The sequence below is a fragment of the Hyaena hyaena genome, unplaced genomic scaffold, assembly GCF_003009895.1.
Source record: "Hyaena hyaena isolate Hyena2069 unplaced genomic scaffold, ASM300989v1 scaffold_80, whole genome shotgun sequence".
In the NCBI taxonomy this organism is placed as follows: domain Eukaryota; kingdom Metazoa; phylum Chordata; class Mammalia; order Carnivora; family Hyaenidae; genus Hyaena; species Hyaena hyaena.
In genome coordinates this window covers 1,253,155-1,270,716 of record NW_024080712.1, presented here as the reverse complement: position 1 = coordinate 1,270,716, position 17,562 = coordinate 1,253,155, and the positions used below count along the sequence as shown (strand labels likewise).

At 43.0% G+C, this 17,562-nt stretch overlaps 1 protein-coding gene across 2 annotated transcripts in view; it reads right to left on the bottom strand.

The window, feature by feature from the left end:
• GLRA2 (glycine receptor alpha 2) overlaps positions 1-17,562 on the bottom strand; it is a 179,917-nt gene that overhangs the window by 17,771 nt on the left and 144,584 nt on the right. For both annotated transcript variants that reach the window (XM_039233918.1, XM_039233919.1), the window contains exon 8: positions 16,448-16,597. In XM_039233918.1, the coding sequence (XP_039089849.1) occupies positions 16,448-16,597 (150 nt within the window). The remainder of the gene's footprint in view (positions 1-16,447; positions 16,598-17,562) is intronic.

Below are 17,562 nucleotides of genomic sequence, written 5' to 3'. Positions count from 1 at the left end.
GTCTTGAGGACCAAGAATGCCTCCAGACATTGCCAAGTGTCCCCTGGGGCAAGTGAAAAATAACCCCTCCCCCCTTGAGAGTGACTGCCTTAAATCAAAGGAAGTTTCCACGTCAGTGACTCTCACTTTCTTTTTCTTTTCTTTTTAGTGACTCTCACTTTCATCTTGAATGTCCCAGTGTGGAAAGCTCTGCAGGTCCATCTGATGCAAATGAGAGGTAGGTCGGCAAGAGAGGTACGAGTCCGTGTTCCGGTGAGCATTGATTGCCACCGTACAGAGCAGAATTTTCATTGCCCGTTTAATCATTTCATTCTGTTTTATTTATCTGGCAATAACCGGACGAGGTGAGAATAACTGATGGTTAACATTCCAGGACTAAGTGAAGTGCATGGGTGCCACTTCCTCCTGGGCGATAGCCCCTGCCCATCACCTGGCAGTGCCTTGCCTTCCTAGGACTTGCCCCAGCTCCGACGATAACTGTTATGGTCTCACATTCTCTACCCCATTGTAGAACACATTTGCACTTAACTTTTCTCCTTACGGATCTCGAAAGCTGCATGGAAACAGGTTTCGGGCAGTTTTTATCTCCTCACTTCCCCTCATCGACAACAGAGCTCTGTACAAAGCAAGCATTCTAAAAACTATTTGTTGAATAAATGAAGTGTAGGGTCTGTCCAGTGGCTTAGAGTGCAAACAGCGCAAATGAGAGCTACTTACATATGCCCGCTTCTGCCCGGAGCCCAGACTCTGTTTTCTAAATGGCCACACCTGCTTCTGATAATTCTCCAGTCAGGTGGGAAAGAACTCCAGCTTCAGTGTTTTGTCCCCAACTGAGCTTGTTACAAGTAAGACTGAATGTTGATGGAGGACAAAACTGTGATTAGGGAAGGACCAGACTTCTCTCTCGTTCTGTTTGGTCTTCTTACGAGGGCTCAGTGATGGTGAACTACCTTTGGCTTGCATCCCCATGGAGGATTCCATAGCAATTAAGAGCTAGACAGTAAGATATCTACTGTCACAACCTTTCTGAGATAACAGTAGAGCTGAAGGCACAGGCTTGATTTCAGGGACATAAAGAAAGAGAATTGTATTATGAAACCTGTCAGGTTATTTGGAAAACCCAGGAGCACCAAATATTTTATCAATGCTAACTGCAGGGTGCAATAGATGGAATGCAACTGTTCTTCTGTGATTTGGAGAAACTACTATTCTGGTTTCAGGGATGCCACTCGTTGCTCCTTCTAGATCCCTAGCCCTCTGTTTCCACACTTTGGGCACAAAATGTATTCTAGGGTCTGTTTGGTATTTGGTGAGGAGGCATAGGATGGGGTTAAAGGGGATCGTAATTGTCATCAGGTTCCTGGCCCCAAGGCACTGTTTGCTTTTGTTTTCTCCAGTGCAACCCTGAGACAAGGATTTGCGTGCAAGGGGTTTATGTGGGAGGCGGCACCAGAAGTGCGGTGAGGGGGTGGGGGGAAGCGGGACAGGAAACGAGGAAAGTCAATAAAGGCTGTGTGAATCTTCAGTGCATTGCTGCTGGCAAATGAGTTCAAACCTCTGTGTGACCCGGAGTGAACCTACCAAGGCGTGAGGAGGCTCGGTGTGCAGCCACAAAGCCCCAGCTCTCATTGGTTAAGCACCACTCCTGGGGCATTCACCTCCCGGCACTTCCAGCCACCTCGACTGTGGATAGAATATACCAGAGTGGCCTGGGGACACTCTTACCAGACAGTCACGGGAAACCATTGCCGTGAGTGGTGGTCAGAATGATGGCTACCAAAGATGTCCGTGTCCCTATCCCTGGAACTGGGAATGTGTTACTTTACTGGGCAGAGGGAGTTTGCAGGTGTGATTGAGTTAAGGCATTAGCGATGGAGAGAGGGCCCTAGGTTGTCCAGGTGAGCTTGATCTATTCACATGGCTCTTAAAAGTGGAGAACCTTTCTCAGCTGTGGTCAGAGGCAGACGGGACCGTGGAGGAAAAAGGTTAGAGAGAGAAGACATTGTTAGCTTTAAAGAAAGGAGGGTGTAAGTCCAGGAACATGGGTGGCCTTTAGAAGTTGGAAAAGGCAAGAATCTGATTCTCCCTAGACCTGAGTTATATAATTGAGACAAAGTGGGCCACGATGTATTGACCTCTGGGTTGTTTATTTCTTCACTGCAGGCTGAGACCTGTTAGCTCAAAAGCCTGCTGACATCTCAAATGTCGCACATTGAATTTCTTTTTTTTAACTTTTTCAATGTTTACTTTTGAGAGAGAGTGAGAGAGAGACAGAGCATGAGCTGGGGAGGGGCAGAGAGAGAGAGAAGGAGGCACTAAATCTAAAGCAGGCTCCAGGCTCTGGGCTGTCGGCACAGAGCCCGATGCGGGGCTCGAACCCTCTGAGCGCAAGATCATGACCTGAGCTAAAGTCAGAACCTTAACTGACTGAGGCACCCAGGCATCCCTTTAAAGTGGTCCAAACAAACAGATGTTTAGCCATCTAGAGCCTGCCTGCTTTGCATATCTCATGAAATCATGTTCAGCATCTGCTGACCAGTGATAAAATAGAGCCTTGGGACCCTCCCTCTGCTGCCGCTGCCTTTTGAAGCTCTCTGACAAGGATGCCTCCGGGCTGCTGAATGACACCACCTAGGCTGGTAAGCCCCCTCGCCCCTGGGAGTCCCCTTGCCCTCTTCCCTTCTGGGTGGCAGCTCCTTGGCGTAAGCCTCCGGACCACCCTGCTGAGCCCAGCCCATACAGCTTGTTGTGTGGAACTTCCCCTGCGGCCATGTCTTTTTCCTTGATCGGCCTCTGAATCGCAAACCACCCCCCCCCCCACCGCCACAAGCCTCTAGAAGCGATGCGTCTTTGCCAAGTCCTTCTGTTTTTGCCCAGTGAGGCCATATTGGACTTCTGACCTCCAGAACTGTAGATCCTAAGTTTGTCTTGGTTTAAGCCACTAAGTTTGTGGTGATGTGACAGCAACGAAAAGCGTTTCTTACTGCAAATAATTCAAACACCCAAGACCTTTCCATATTTGTACTTGTCAAAGGAGAGCTTTGCTAAGGTTATAGTATGTATCCCAGATTTGTAGAGGTAATTCCAGCAAAATTACAAAAGGATTAACTGCTGTGTATTCATAATCTAGGTGTCTTGGGAGGGGCTTTCAGGTAGTCTTGGACTAATTACGCAATTAAAAGCATGTTTAAACAGAAATGCCGAAGTAAGCATTTTCCTGACCTTGCGCCTCATTCCAATCTGATCCTTCTATGAGGAGTGCGATTTCTACCGCCCAGTCTGATTATTGCATCTGTAAAACCTTTTGGTGTTTCCCACTTCTGGAGCCGCTGAGGTCTTCCTCCCTCAAAGGCCCCATGTCCCCAGTGCTCTGCTGGGTCCGTACCTTTGGGATGACCTTCACGTAACTGTTCCCTCAGCCTGAACATGTCTTTTAGCCCCTTTTCGCCTGTCCGACTCCTACTTCTATGTCAGGACCCAAACAAGTGGTCCCTTCCCAGCTGCTACAAAGTGGAGGAGCCACTCTTTCCCTTGTCCTCACCGAATCTGGCACTTGAACCTTGCCTATAGCAGATAGCATTCTGTATTGAAACCATTTGTCTGCAAGTCTGTCCACCGTAGCCAACAAAACACAGACAGCGCAAAAGGGAGACTAGTTGGGGCACCTGGGTGGCTCAGTGGGTTAAGCATCTAACTCTTGATTTCGGCTCAAGTCATGATCTCACAGTCATGAGATTGAGCCCTGAGTTGGGCTCCTCGCTCACTGGGCATGAAGCCTGCTTGGAATTCTCTTTCCCTCTGCTCCTCCTCTTCACACATGCGTGTTCTCTCCCTCCTCTTCTCTCTCTCAAAAACAAAACAAAACAAAAAAACAAAAAAAGGAGCCTAGTTGATACAAGTTTTTCTTCTCATTGTAATGTTGAATTCCCTTTTAAAATTTTGTGTAGCAAGTCTCTCTAAAGGGTCCATATGCAAATCGAACTGCAGCTAAGTTTGGTGATTCTAGAAATATAAAAGATAAGTGATGTTACAGACCTGAGGTGACTGTTTTACTGCAAAAACAAAAACAAACAAACAAAAACAAAAAAACAAGTGGTAACTCCTGTATTCGTCACATTTTCATTTATATAGAAGTGTCCTTTCATTCCTATTCATCTCCTCTTTATGTCACATAGCCGTTGCTGCCCCGTCTTGGCCCTTCACACAAGCCATACTTCTGTCTCCCTGTTGCCTTGAGGAGGAGGGCCAGCCTTCTCTGCACAGTGCACAGTCTTTCCTTGCCTAGCACCTGCTCAGCTCTCCACACTCCTGTCTTGTCACCTAACTCTGAGGGAGCACAGGTGTTCGTTGGGTGCTTGTCTTAGCTGGTTTTTTCTGGAAGGCCCTGAGACCAGGATTTGCGTGCATATAGTTTATTTGGCGTGTGACCTCAAGAGGCACCAGGAGGGAGCGGGAAAGTGAGGCAGGGAAAGAAACCATGTCAACTCAAGGTACATTGGTAATCAGGTTAGAGTGTTGGTGACGGGCTCAATCCCACTGGGAGCCAGTATAGAACATAGCTCAGAGGGACAAGGAAGGTGGGATATGTATCTTCAGCCCCCGCCTATTGTTGTCAGAGAGCTGTTGCTGGGGTAAGGTCTCAGTATTTCCAGCGTGCCCTGCAAAAGCTGAGCATGCTTCTGGGGCCGCACATGGTAGGAAGCCATCATTGCATATAGAAGGCGGGAGCGCCATGGGAAAAATGGGTGGAGCATTGACAGTGTTTACCACAGAGCCCCCCCTCACCCCGCTCTGCAGTGTCCTCTGGCCTCTGTCACCATATATACAGAGAAGGTGTGTCTGCTTATCAGTCTCTCTCTCCCTGGACCCTGAGTATCCCCAGGGCAGAATCCAAAGGACCCTGTGGATGATTTGTAGTAGGTATGTGACACATTTACACCGAGTGAGTGAGTGAATGAATAAAATGAGATATTCTGAAGACGTGACATTGAGGGTGAGGGAAAGAAAATGATGAAGAAAATCTGAGAGAGAAAAACAGGACATAGTAGGAAGGAAGGTGAAGAAAATGGAGATAATGGTAAATAGCCTGAGATGAAAAAAAGAATTGGAGATAGTAAAAAGATAGGGATTTCATTTGCAAGGCTGCTTCTGCAAATCACTCCACGTCTTGCAAGAGAGGATTCCATGTTGTAAGCCTTACAATAAGGCTGTTATAATACCTAGCAAACTGGAACAAGCTTGGAAGAAAAACGCCTTAAAAACATTTCAGGCCTCTGTGTCCCTGACAAGTACCAGATCTCTGGGCTGGTGGTGTATGGGAATTGCCAAGTACCCTGACATTTATTTATTCTTGCTGGCTTTCATAATTAAGTCTGAACTCCGAATCCACACAGGTCTGTTAAAGCTTCATCTAAACTCCTCAACCTTTAAGACAAAAAACGAACATGCGTTCTACCTCCCTGGGGAAGCAGTTACAACCTCTTCAACATCCTGCTTGTGAAGGAACCAGTTGTTAACTTAATTAATGAGCTACAAAATCCTCTTTCAACACCTTGTACAAACCTGTGGCAGGGTATCAGGCAAATGCTAAAGGACAAAAGAGAACACACACCTTTTCACTGTATTCTTGGAAGAAAAAGAAAAGCTAAAAGCTAAGATTCTGGAGTTTCCTTCCCCAGGACAAGGAAAAAGACCTATAGGGATTTCCAGTCTAAAGTGTCTTTATAAAATACTTTATTTTCTGTTTGTCAATCTTTTAATGGCTAGTTTTTAGGGACACGCTAGTAACAAAGGTATGAAGTGATCCTAGCATCTTGATTACTGAAGGCCATTTTCCAGGTTCTCTGGAGCTTCCGGATTCTGTGGCTCTGTGGACTAGCAGCATCAGCATCACCTGCACCTGGCACGTGCTTGTGGGATATGTCCCAGGCTCTGACCTGCTGAGTCCAGCTTGGGGCTGGCTTCCAGGAACCTGTTTTACCTGGGCTGCCAGGTGATTCTCACACGAACCGAAGTTAGAGAGGTACTGATCTAGAGCAGATCCACAGGTAGCCCGTACTGCGGGAGCAGTCTGCAATCTACCCGTTCCCGTCTGCAGGTGGGTAAGTGTGTTGGTTACCCATTATTCTCCATCCCTGTGCCTATCGCTGGTCCAAGTGGTTTGAATTCTTACATGCCTACTCACAGTTTTAGTAACTTAGCCAATTCAAAAGGTCCCAGTAGATTCTTTCTAGAATGACTGAAATCGTTGGTCTCTTTAACACTCCTACTGCGCTCCCTTTCTTTGTAACCCTCGACATGATTGTGTGTGCCTGTTGGTCAGGTAATCTTGAAAATAAGCTTTCATCGTGACTGTTCACGCCACTGAGCGTTCTCTAAATAGGTGTGACAAAGAACTTAATTTTTCCTCCACACATACAAGCATCTTAACCTCCCAGAATTTGGATATTCAGAGTGTGAACCTATTATTTCACAGATACGGGCCCTGTCTTATTTCCTGTATGAACCTATGCATAGCATCATGGATTTGTTTTCTTAGGGTGTGAGGTGTGTGGATCCATATCATGTAGGTTTTAATGTAGCCAATCAGATGAAGTTTTCTTTCATTCTCAGCTGAGGGTATATTTGAATAAAACAAATTTTCAAAGGTAGGCTGCTGGATAGAATTTCCCTTTTTCTAATGTAAGGGAAAGAACTGCTTATCACCCAGTGAGCCCCACCTACATATGAATCATAGAGGAATTGACTCTGAGGTTAGCACTCCCCTGCCTGGGTGGGCAGATGTATGCAAACTGTGTCCCCTTTGCAAATAAGAAACAAAAAATTAGGGTATACTTCTCAATCTGAAACAGTCTTAACAATGTTCTAAACCAGGGTTTCCTCTACCGTGGCACTATCAACATTTAGGGCTAGATAACTTTTCATTTTATGGGGGGAGGACTGTCTTGTACCCTGTAGGATGTCTAACTGCATCCTGGCCTCTACCTACTAGATGCCAGTAGCACCCTCCTTTCAATGTGACGACCAAACCTATCTCCAAATGGCCCTTGGGGGCCAAAATTGCCTAGACTGAGAACAACTATTCTAAGCCTTTGGAGAGGAAGAGAAAAAGATGAGAGACCTTAAGCAAGATTCTGAAAGGTGGACCCTATTCTACTTATAGTTCAGAGTTCAGTGGACTCATTGGATTAGATTTGTGTGGTTGATTAGGTTTAGTGGTATTAACATCTGCATTTCAATAGTGGCCTTTCAAAATCCCTGTTTACATTCTTACTGGGTTAGAAGGCCCTTTTTTTTTTTTTTTAAAGTTTACTTATTTTGAGGGGGGGGGGGTGCTCAGAAGGAACCAGGAGATCATGACCTGAGCTGAAATCAAGAGTTGGATGCTTAACGGACTGAGCCACCCAGGCACCTGGGTTAGAAGGTTCATAATGGGTTCTCTACCTTTGGAAAAAGTGCCCTTGCACTTAGGAGGAAGTTTAGTTGCAACCTGCATTAGTGGGAGATAAAATGGAAGAATTAAGCTTGCCCCTAATTCTTGCCACTTCTCTTGTTAGTAGAAGCCCGAACTCCTTATTTTCAATCTTCTGATTATAAAAATAGCTGTACGTGGGTCACATCTGCTGTGCAATGTAACTTTCTGTTGTGGAAGAAAGACCAGAGGAATGAAAATGGGGGAGGGGAAATGTAGGCAGCCTACTGGGGCTTCTTGAAGGTGCTGGATTTTAATCTGTAGAACATGTTCCCCAATAAATTGAACAAAAGCTTTATGACCCAGAGTCTGGTATGTTGTGGTGGAGAAAGTGGATACCAAAATGAACTGTCACTAAACATAGAATTTACCATATGCCAGGGTTTTTATTTTATGAGCTCTACTCACGGGAACCCCCTTTACTCTCACGATAGTCCTACGAGGTGAACACTATTAACTCCATTTTACAGATGAGAAAACTGAGCCACAGAGAAGTTTTTGTGTTTGAGTAGCCTGCCAAGGTCACAGGAGTGGTAAATTACAGTGCCTCCATTTGAATGTTGGCAGGTTAGGCCAGTTTAGGAGGTGAAATCCTCAACTCCAAAACTTGAATCCATCTCCTAGGATACCCACCTCAGACAAGGCTAGTCTGAGACCATGACAAAGTCAGACAAAACAAGACCACTTCCTAACTTTGTCTAAGCACAAACAAAAACAAGGCCACTGTGCTCCCCACAAAATACTAATGGCTTTTGGTTAAAGTGAGTGACGGCTGTGTCTTTACCAATACAGTTTTATCCTCACAGGAGTCTGCCCTTCTATAGATGGAAGTTATTGATATACCCAATTATAGAATTTCCCCTGCTTTCTGACAGCATGCAATCTAGAGCACACCCCTGCTTCTTTAGATTTTCCTCCGAAATCACCCCATTTACAGAGGACCCCTCATCCCCTGCTTCCCGTGTGTGTGTCTTCCCTCACTGCAGAGTAAACCCACCTTGTTTAACCACAGCCTTGTTTCTGGTGGCCTTTGGCCAAAGAGTGTTGACACTTGTCAGTGTTACAAAGCTAAAAGTGGTGGTTAATTTTCCAGGTGATTAAATCAGCATCAAAAAAACACAAAAACAAAAACAAAAACAAAAAACAACGATAAATATAATCTAGAAAATGGGCCAGATCCAAAAATGTGAAAATTTACAGCAATAAATCTGAAGTTGTTTGTTTATGTTAGAAAAATGACAAGCACTTAAGGGGAGATCACTTGATAGCTATTCATATTAACAGTAGGGAAAAAAGACTTGGGAAATTAAGAAGTATTAGCATTAGGTCAAAATGAGCCAATAATGGAATAGACTACTTAACAGCACTATTGTAATTTAACGCTGTCTTTAAAACTGCAGCTAAAGAGGGGGCATTACTGCTCCTTTGTGTTACGTCCTGCCCAGGCTTTCTTTCAGATTCTGTGACGCATGGAGGTGCTCACTAGCAAACCAGGAAAGGGGGATCAGTGTGCTGAGGGGCTTTAAGCGACATCGTAGGAAGGACTAGGTCTGTTTAGCTTAGATTTGAGAAGGTCTGTGAGCTCACCATCCTTCAGTGTTTGAAGGCATGTCTCCAGGAAGAGAGGAAGGCGAGTTTTACCCCTCATGAGGAAGCTTCTCTCTGGGGACATCTGAAGACCCCATGGGGTTTAGATAAGCCACTCCTACGTGACCATTTGCTCCGGGTTCTTGTCTTCTGGCTTTCACCAGTGGGGGCCTCGTGTCGCATTGGAATGGGACAATATAAGGCCTTTGGAACAGAGGAAATCGCGCAGGGCTTCTGGACCGATTGAGTGGAGGGACCAGGGCTTCCTCTACATGGTTTCCCTCCTGGGGGCATTGCATTTAGGTTTGAGGCTAAAGCCGGGATAAAAATAGGGTATTGCCCTGCTAGGTTTATTTCCATTCAGTAGGTCAGTGTAAAGATGATTGGTTGAGAGCAAGATTCAGGTATCTCTTGGTAAAGTGTCCTAAGTAATATCTCTCAATATCTTTCCAATCTTCTATTTTTCTGTAAAACCTGGATACAATGGGTAGAAATTGACATGTTATGAAAAGGAACAAAGTGAGTGCAATCTGTACTTGAAAGAGTAGGATTATTTCAGCCCTATAGGATCAGGACATGATCTTTTGAAGAATTACCAGTTTAGCTAAGAGTTAAATGATAAATAAAGAGGGAGGAGAAAATCACAATATGAGTACTGAATTTTTACTTTGCCAACTTACTGTCATCTGAGACCTTTTGATCAGGCCCTCACATTTCACCCTGTTGGCTAATCTGGTTGAAGCCCCGTATTTTCTTCCTGGGAGGTTGAAGTCTAAATAATGTGTTAACATTCCTTTTAAAAGGCAGCTTATCATGATGAACACTGGGTGTTGTATGGCAGTGTTGAATCACTCTACTATACACCTGAACCTAATATAATGCTATGTTAACTAACTGGAATTAAAATAAAAATTTTAAAAACAAAGACTGCTTATTAGGCAGCCTAAAAACCATAACGATGTTCTCAAGCAGCCACCATTTCTGTTTGGTCTCTGAAAAATTAAAAAAAAAAAAAAAATCAGGGCTCTGTGAGCAACTGGAAATAACTGAAATCAGTTCCAATGCCAAAAGCCAGGTGTGATGTGGCCAGATATTAAAAAGAAAGAGGGGCGGGCAGGGAGCAACTCAGATGTGGCTTTAATGTATAGGAGGATTAGGAGGAACTTAACGGAGGACCATGGGGGAGAAGAAGGGGGGAAATAGTGGGGGAGAGGGAGAGAGGCAAACCATGAGAGACTCTTGAATGCTGGGAACAAACTGAGGACTGATGGGGGTGGGGGGGAGGAGGTGATGGGCATGGAGGAGGGCACTTGTGGGGATGAGCACTGGGTGTTATATGGAAACCAACTTGACAATAAACTATTTGTAAAAAAATAAAAATAAAAAAAAATAAAGTTCTTGTGGGGAAGTTGTTATAAACATCACATTGCGTGAAAACTTACTGGAGCTCAGGAGGTAACATAAAGATTGGATTTCACCATGTAGCCTTGGGGCATCAGCTTCTAATAGACTGGGGTTGGCCCCAGCATAGTGATTTGCAAGTTGTGTCAGTTGAAGATCTGGGCTCGGTTGTTTCTGGGAAACTCTGCTCTGATAAATTTGACTGTGGCTGCTTTTTGACATGTAGAAAAGATAATCTAAGCAAACACACCTGATCACAAACTACCTGACCCCTCCTTGAAAGTGACCCCATTTCAAAACTGGATTGTTTAGTAAACATTAGGTATTCTTCCCATGCAAATAAATGGCATCTCAGGCAGTCTCTCAATACCTGTGTTCCTTGAATAAATCTTAATGCTAATGTCACTTTGGAAAGTGATTCACTCTTCATTTTTCCTATACATTCTAAATAACCAGTATTATGTTGCAGAGGTTGGGTCCCCAGTGGGAAATTAAAGAGCTGACTTTTTTCATTGGGAATATTGAACATTTAAAAAGGGTGTTTTTGTTCTTGTTTTACCTCAGGCCACAACCTATTAGGGTCTGTGAAAATTGAGTGGTTCATGACTTCCTTGTCCAGAACTAGGGCAAGGTAAGACCTCCGGTGCAATGTAAGGGGTACCAGAGCCTCAATACTCCAAATCAATATTTTCATGCAATATTAAAAAAATTTATTAATGCAAAAAATCCAAGGTGAACAAAACATCAACATTTTAAATAACAGGATCTGACCCTGTACTTGTGTGCTCACCCCACCTGCTTTACCCTAATTACATCTGCATTTAAAAAGAATGGGGACACCTGGGTGGTTTAGTCGGTTAAGCATCCGACTTTGGCTCAAGTCATGATCTCATGGTCCGGTCCGTGAGTTTGAGCCCCCGATCAGGCTCTGTGCTGAGAGCTCAGAGCCTGGAGCCTGTTTCAGATTCTGTGTCTCCTTCTCTCTCTGCCCCTCCCTTTCTCACGTTCGGTCTCTCTCTCTCTCTCTCTGTCTCTCAAAAATAAACATTAATAATTTTTTCTAAGCAAAATAGACTATTAGAGTGCATTAGAGGTGTTTGTTTCAAGTATGTATGTGTCTCAGAGATAAAAGATGTAAGATATAAAATGTGAACTTGGCAATAGCAGTTGAAGTCAGGGACTTGGGAGCCAAACTGCCTGCGTGTGTGGCTTTGGGCATTTAACTGAAACTCTCCTTGCTTTAGTTTTCTCATCTGTAAGAAGAAGATAAGAATAGTGCCTTCATTTTTGACAGCATGACTATGTAATTTATCCAAACAAGGACAATTTGGGTATGGAAAATAACACTAACAGACAATTCAACTCCGTAATGTGAAGTATTACAAAATAAAAATGCGTTATCAAACAATAAAGTTATCCTGCAAAAAATGACCAAACTGTTCAATTGTGAACATTCCGACACTCAACAGCAAGACTGCTCTGCATCTATTTTGATTTTTGCCCATCGAACTGTGTGTTCCCACCAAGCGGTGGCCTACTAGTGTCACGGATTTTGTGTGCCATGTTATGGACCAAGGCCGCCACCTCAAGTGGCCAGCAGGATGGCAGTGTCCCAGTACTGACAGAGGCCAGAAGAAGGAACCCTTTATCCTCAGTTTCTTGTGTCCAAGTGCACTTCATTTTGATAACAGCAAGCTCCCTTTGAGCTATCCTGGAAAGAGAGTGCTAGGACATTGCTTCTGGTAAGGGTCAAAAAAAAAAAAAAAAAAAAAAACCAGGAATAGTGATGGCTATTTTTAAGATTTTACTACATGTTAAGGTGAGAACTTGTCCACTGAACACGTAGATCGCCCTCCCCACAGAAGATTACACCATGACAGAAACCAGCTGTGTAAAGTAGAGGTCAACCAAACCTATTTCACTTTATTTTAATGCAACTATTAATAAATTGTTTAAAGTGAATAATCTGGAACAAATGCTAAGCTACATTAAGGCATCAGGAGAACAGGCAAAACCAGGACTTGGCATAGTAAACTGGGCTGTATGATCACACCACTCCTCTCCCAGTGTTGGGGATTAAATCAATTACTGTATGGACAAGTGCCTAAAACAGTGCCTGGTATATAGTAAGCCCTCAATCAGTGTTAGCTATTATTACCACTTTTTTTCTTACCATGATTCAGACTTAAAAGACTTAAAGCGTCGCCTTAGAGAAAAAGATGCCATTTCCTAAGGGATGCATAACTGGAAATATCTCCTACTCTTTTTTTTTTTTTTTTTTTTTAATTTCATTGTCAATGAAAATAAGAGCCTTGGCTGCAAAGGTCCAAACATGATTTGTTTTGTTTCCCACCTGCCTCTAAATCTTAAATTTGTTCATTAAGCTTTGTATTTTGAATGACCATTTTGAGACGCATAGTCCAACACAACATCTCCATGCAAAACACTTAAACCTGGATTTCTCCGTTTAAGGCAAAGCAGTGAAAACCAATGCCAACTGGCATCTCAAAGGAGTCTTCCCATAATGTCCACCACTATCCACCATTTCAGGTGTCCTTGCTCCTCTTTGCAGTACCCATACTATCTTGATCTCTTCCTTCCTCTTTTTCAACGTTTGTTTATTTTTGAGAGACAGAGCACAAGCAGGGGAGGGTCAGAGAGAGTGAGGGAGACACAGAATCTGAAATAGGCTCCAGACTCCGAGCTCTCAGCACAGAGCCAGACATGGGGCTCGAACCCACAAAGCATGAGATCATGACCTGAGCCGAAGTCGGACGCTTAACCGGCTGAGCTACCTGGGTGCCCCCATTTTTAACTTGTTGAGGAACCTCCATACTGTTTTCCACAGTGGCTGCAGCAGTTTGCAGTCCCGCCAGCTGTGTACAAGTGTTCCTTTTTCTCCACATCCTCGCCAACACCTATTGTTTCTTGTATTGTTGAATACCTATTCTTCTCAAATATTGCAAAAAATAGAAAAGGAAGCAAAATTTCCAAAGTCATTCTAGAGGCCAGCATTACCTTGTTACCTAAAACAGATGAAAACACCACTAAAAACGAGAACTACAGGCCAATATCCCCAATGAACATGGATGTAAAAATTCTCAACAAAATATGAGCAGACAGAATCCATTAAAAAAAATCATTCACCATATCAAGTGGGATTTAATTTGAGGATGCAAGAGTGGTTCGACATTTGCAAATAAATCCACATGGTACATCAATAAGAGAAAGGTTAAGACCCGTATGATCATTTCAATAGATGCAGAAAAAAGCATTTAACAAAGTAGAACATCCATTTCATGATGAAAAAAAAAAAGCCTCAACAACGTAGTTTTAGAGGAGTCACACTGCAACATAATAAATGCCATCTATGAAACTCCCCAGCAAACATCATCCTCAATGAGGAAGAACTGAGAGCTTTTCCCCTGAGGTCAGAACAGGACAGGGATGTCCACTCTTCCAACTTTTATTTAGCACAATACTGGAAGTCCTAGCCACAACAGTGAGACAGCAAAAAGAAATAAAAGGCATCCAAATTGGTAAAGAAGTAAAACTTTCGCTATTTGAAAGTATCAGATGACCTGATACTATATATAGAAAACCCAAAAGACTCCATCAAAAACTTGTTAGAATTGTTACATGAGTTCAGTGGAGTCGCAGGATACAAAATCCACGTACAGAAATCTGTAGCGTTCCTATACACCAATGATGAAGCAGCAGAAAGAGAAATTAAGAAAACAATCCCATTTACAACTGCACCAAAAATAATAAGATACTGAGGAATATACCTAATGAGAGAAGTGGAAGGTCTGTACTCTGAAAACTGTAAAACACTGATGAAAGAAATTAAATATGACACAAAGAAATGGGAAGACCTCCTATGCTCGTGGATTGGAAGATTTCTATAATAGCCTCCTAACTGGTCTGCAGCTGCTTCTCTTGACCTCACGGACTACCCACCTGATAGACTGACATTTGCTATGTTGAAACTAATTCACATATTGCAGTCAGTTAGAATAAAATCCATTCCTATAAAGGACTGAAGGACTGGCCTGCAAAGTCGTATATGAATCTGAAATCACCCATTCCTCCAACCACATTTTCTACTACTTCATCTTTCTTATTTTCTCCTGCCTGCTCTAATACTGCCCAGGTTTCTTCAAACTTCTCATAATATGACTCACTTGGGACTCTTGTAAAAATTACTAATTCTTAGTGACCTCCCATTGCAGACTGTGATTCCTAGGTTTAGGAATTTGTGCAAGAGGCTGTACTTTTAACAAGCATCCCACGTGATTCTGATGATGAGATAAGCTACAGTTACAGCCTAAGAATCTTCCACATAGCATTCCAAGGAGGTCCTACCAATGATTCAGAATTGGAAAGCAAGATGAAACCCATTTTTCACGTCTGGTCTAGGAGACTATGCGGTCTGTGGCCATCTACTATGCTAAGCCAGGGAATTCTGGGAATACAGTTTATTGGCTGAATTCTCACATTCTACTAATTTCCTGGATGGCACATGTGCCACGTTGTGCTAGACTTCTGCAGGTGAGGTTGAAGAAATGGTTATCGTCAACCGGAAGGTGAGGAGGAGAAAACCGAGAAAGACTTGATGTTCAACAATGTATAGCAAAGAGCGTGTATGTGTGTGTTTCCCTAGGCTGAGGTAGAACAAAATATTCCTAAGAGGTTGAGAAGAGAAATGGGGGCAACCAGCTGGATACCAGTCCAGAGTATGTAGAGGAAAGGTTTTGGCAGATGAGGTCAGGATTCTCTGAGCTCGTACATATACAAGCTCCTCAATGTAACCAATATCTAAGTCACAACAAATGTTTAGCTTTGCATCAGGGTATTTGGAAGCATTGAGATCGACAATGAAACATTCTTGGTTTTGTTCCAACAGAGTAGCAGTAGCACATAACTATGGCTCTGATAGCAGGGTTAATTTCTCAGATTTGAGGGGAACAGATTTTGAAAATTCTCATTTCCTGTACCTAAAGTTTTAGCTTCAGTTCTCTAGCGACATTGTTACAGGCTCTAACATTCTCCATATCAAAGGGCTTGTTTCTCTCCCAGAATGTGAAATGGAAAACAAGTGCAAGCCTTCTGGTGTCCTCTATGAAATTAGATTATAAACCAACGTTTATAATCTGCTTCTCCAACATTTCCTCACACTGAAATGACCTGGGGGGAGCTTCAGAAATCCTGACTCCTGAGCCCCGTCCCAAGACTGGGATTTAATTGGTATGGGGTCTGGCCAGGGTTTGGGATTTTTGAAAGACCCCTCTCCAGGCTATTCTAATGTCCCTCTAATACACCCCTACTGTACCCGCAAGTTTGGGAGTCACTAGAGCTAATGATTTTGAGCCATATATTTGAAACCTCAAACCTCTGGATAGTGTAAAATTTGGGTTTATGTGTTAAAGTTTAAGTCGAGATAATGAGGTCAGTTTGATTGGATTTATCAAGTTGTGACCCACATGGGTCAGGGCCTTATTTACATGAAACCAGAGCAATTGATGAAAAAGTCAATCATAGCAGCTCTGTCTCCAAAGTCATATCCCCACAAATTATTACTATTCAGAACAACAGGATTTTAAAGCAATTTTGTCAAGTTGAGTATGTATCTCCAATTAGAGTCGCCAGATCAAACACAGGGCCCCCAGTTAAATCTTAATTTCAGATAAACACTTTATTAATACAAGTATCTCCCAGGTAATATTTGGGGCATATTTACACAAAATGCTATTTGCTTCTCTAAAATTCAGGTTTAACTGCATGTCCTGTGTTTTTATTTGCTGAATGTGACACCCCTGCCCTCATTTAAAAGGACTAAGCGGAGCAGTAATTCAGTATAGTAGGACAAATCAGGACAAAAATTAATCTTAGCTTCTTGCTCATTATGTATTCTGTTTTCTCAATTACATTGCCTGGTAACTACCTCGAGCTCTACCTGACTTTGTCTGCGCTGAGGGTCAACTGTACCTTATTCTGCCTCTTCTGTCTTCTCCGGAGCCGCAGGAATTCTTTATGTTGCCTGGAGACAAAGTTCACTGCTGCATATTCCAGTAAGGCAGCAAACACAAACAGAAGGCACACCGCCATCCAGATGTCAATCGCTTTTACGTAGGAGACCTGGAAGAGAGAGAGGAAGGGGGCACCATGAAAACTTGGGAGGAAATAGGGTTCCGAATGTTGTGAGAAGCAGAATACGTCATTTTCCTTCAAGGATTTTCTGTCCTTTCCTTAAGAGAGTGCTTAAGGGGCGCCTCGGTGGCTCAGGTCACGATCTCACGGCTCCTGAGTTTGAGCCAGCATCAGGCTCTGTGCTGACAGCTCAGAGCCTGGCACCTGCTTTGGATTCTGTGTTTCCTTCTCTCTCTGCCTTTCCCCTGTTCCCACTCTGTCTCTCTCTCTCAAAAATAAACAAACATTAAAAAAAAAAAAAAAAAAAGAGTGCTTAAGCATTTTCCTTTTCACTTTGCAGATTCTGGGCCAAGCAGTGAAAATTACATGCCCCTACCCCCAGGCCCTTGTTCATCTCCCTCAGTTATAGCCCATCTGCTTCGGTAGCCTCAGCCCTGGAAAGCAGCTTTGAAGAGGACTACAAGAATTTCCTTAATGGAAAAAAAAAAAACAAAACTAAACTTTTGAAATTGCTTATTTCTTTCTATTTTTTTCATAATATTTAAAAACTAGTGACATTAAGGTGATTCTAAAACCTGGATGAGAAATAGGGTTTTGAAAGGCTTTGGGCCCTTGAAAAATCAGTTTGTAATTTCCATCCATCAATTGATTCTAACATGAAAACACATTTCTGAATAGTTTAAAACTGTCACAACTCAAGAATATTCTACCCAAATAAAACATCAGGTCTCTAGTCTTAGGACAGTATCTGGTGAAAAAGGAAACTCTAAAACACTTCAGTGGTTGGTTGAGTGTTTGGTATATCTTAAAATTTGAGAAAGCAGATTTTGAAAGCAAATAGTTCTTATTTGTAATGGAAAGTGCCCTTTATCTCACTTCCAATTATTTTTAAAAAAATAACTAGATGCTGTTGTAACCTATTAGACCCCAGACTATAAAGTCTTATCAAACTG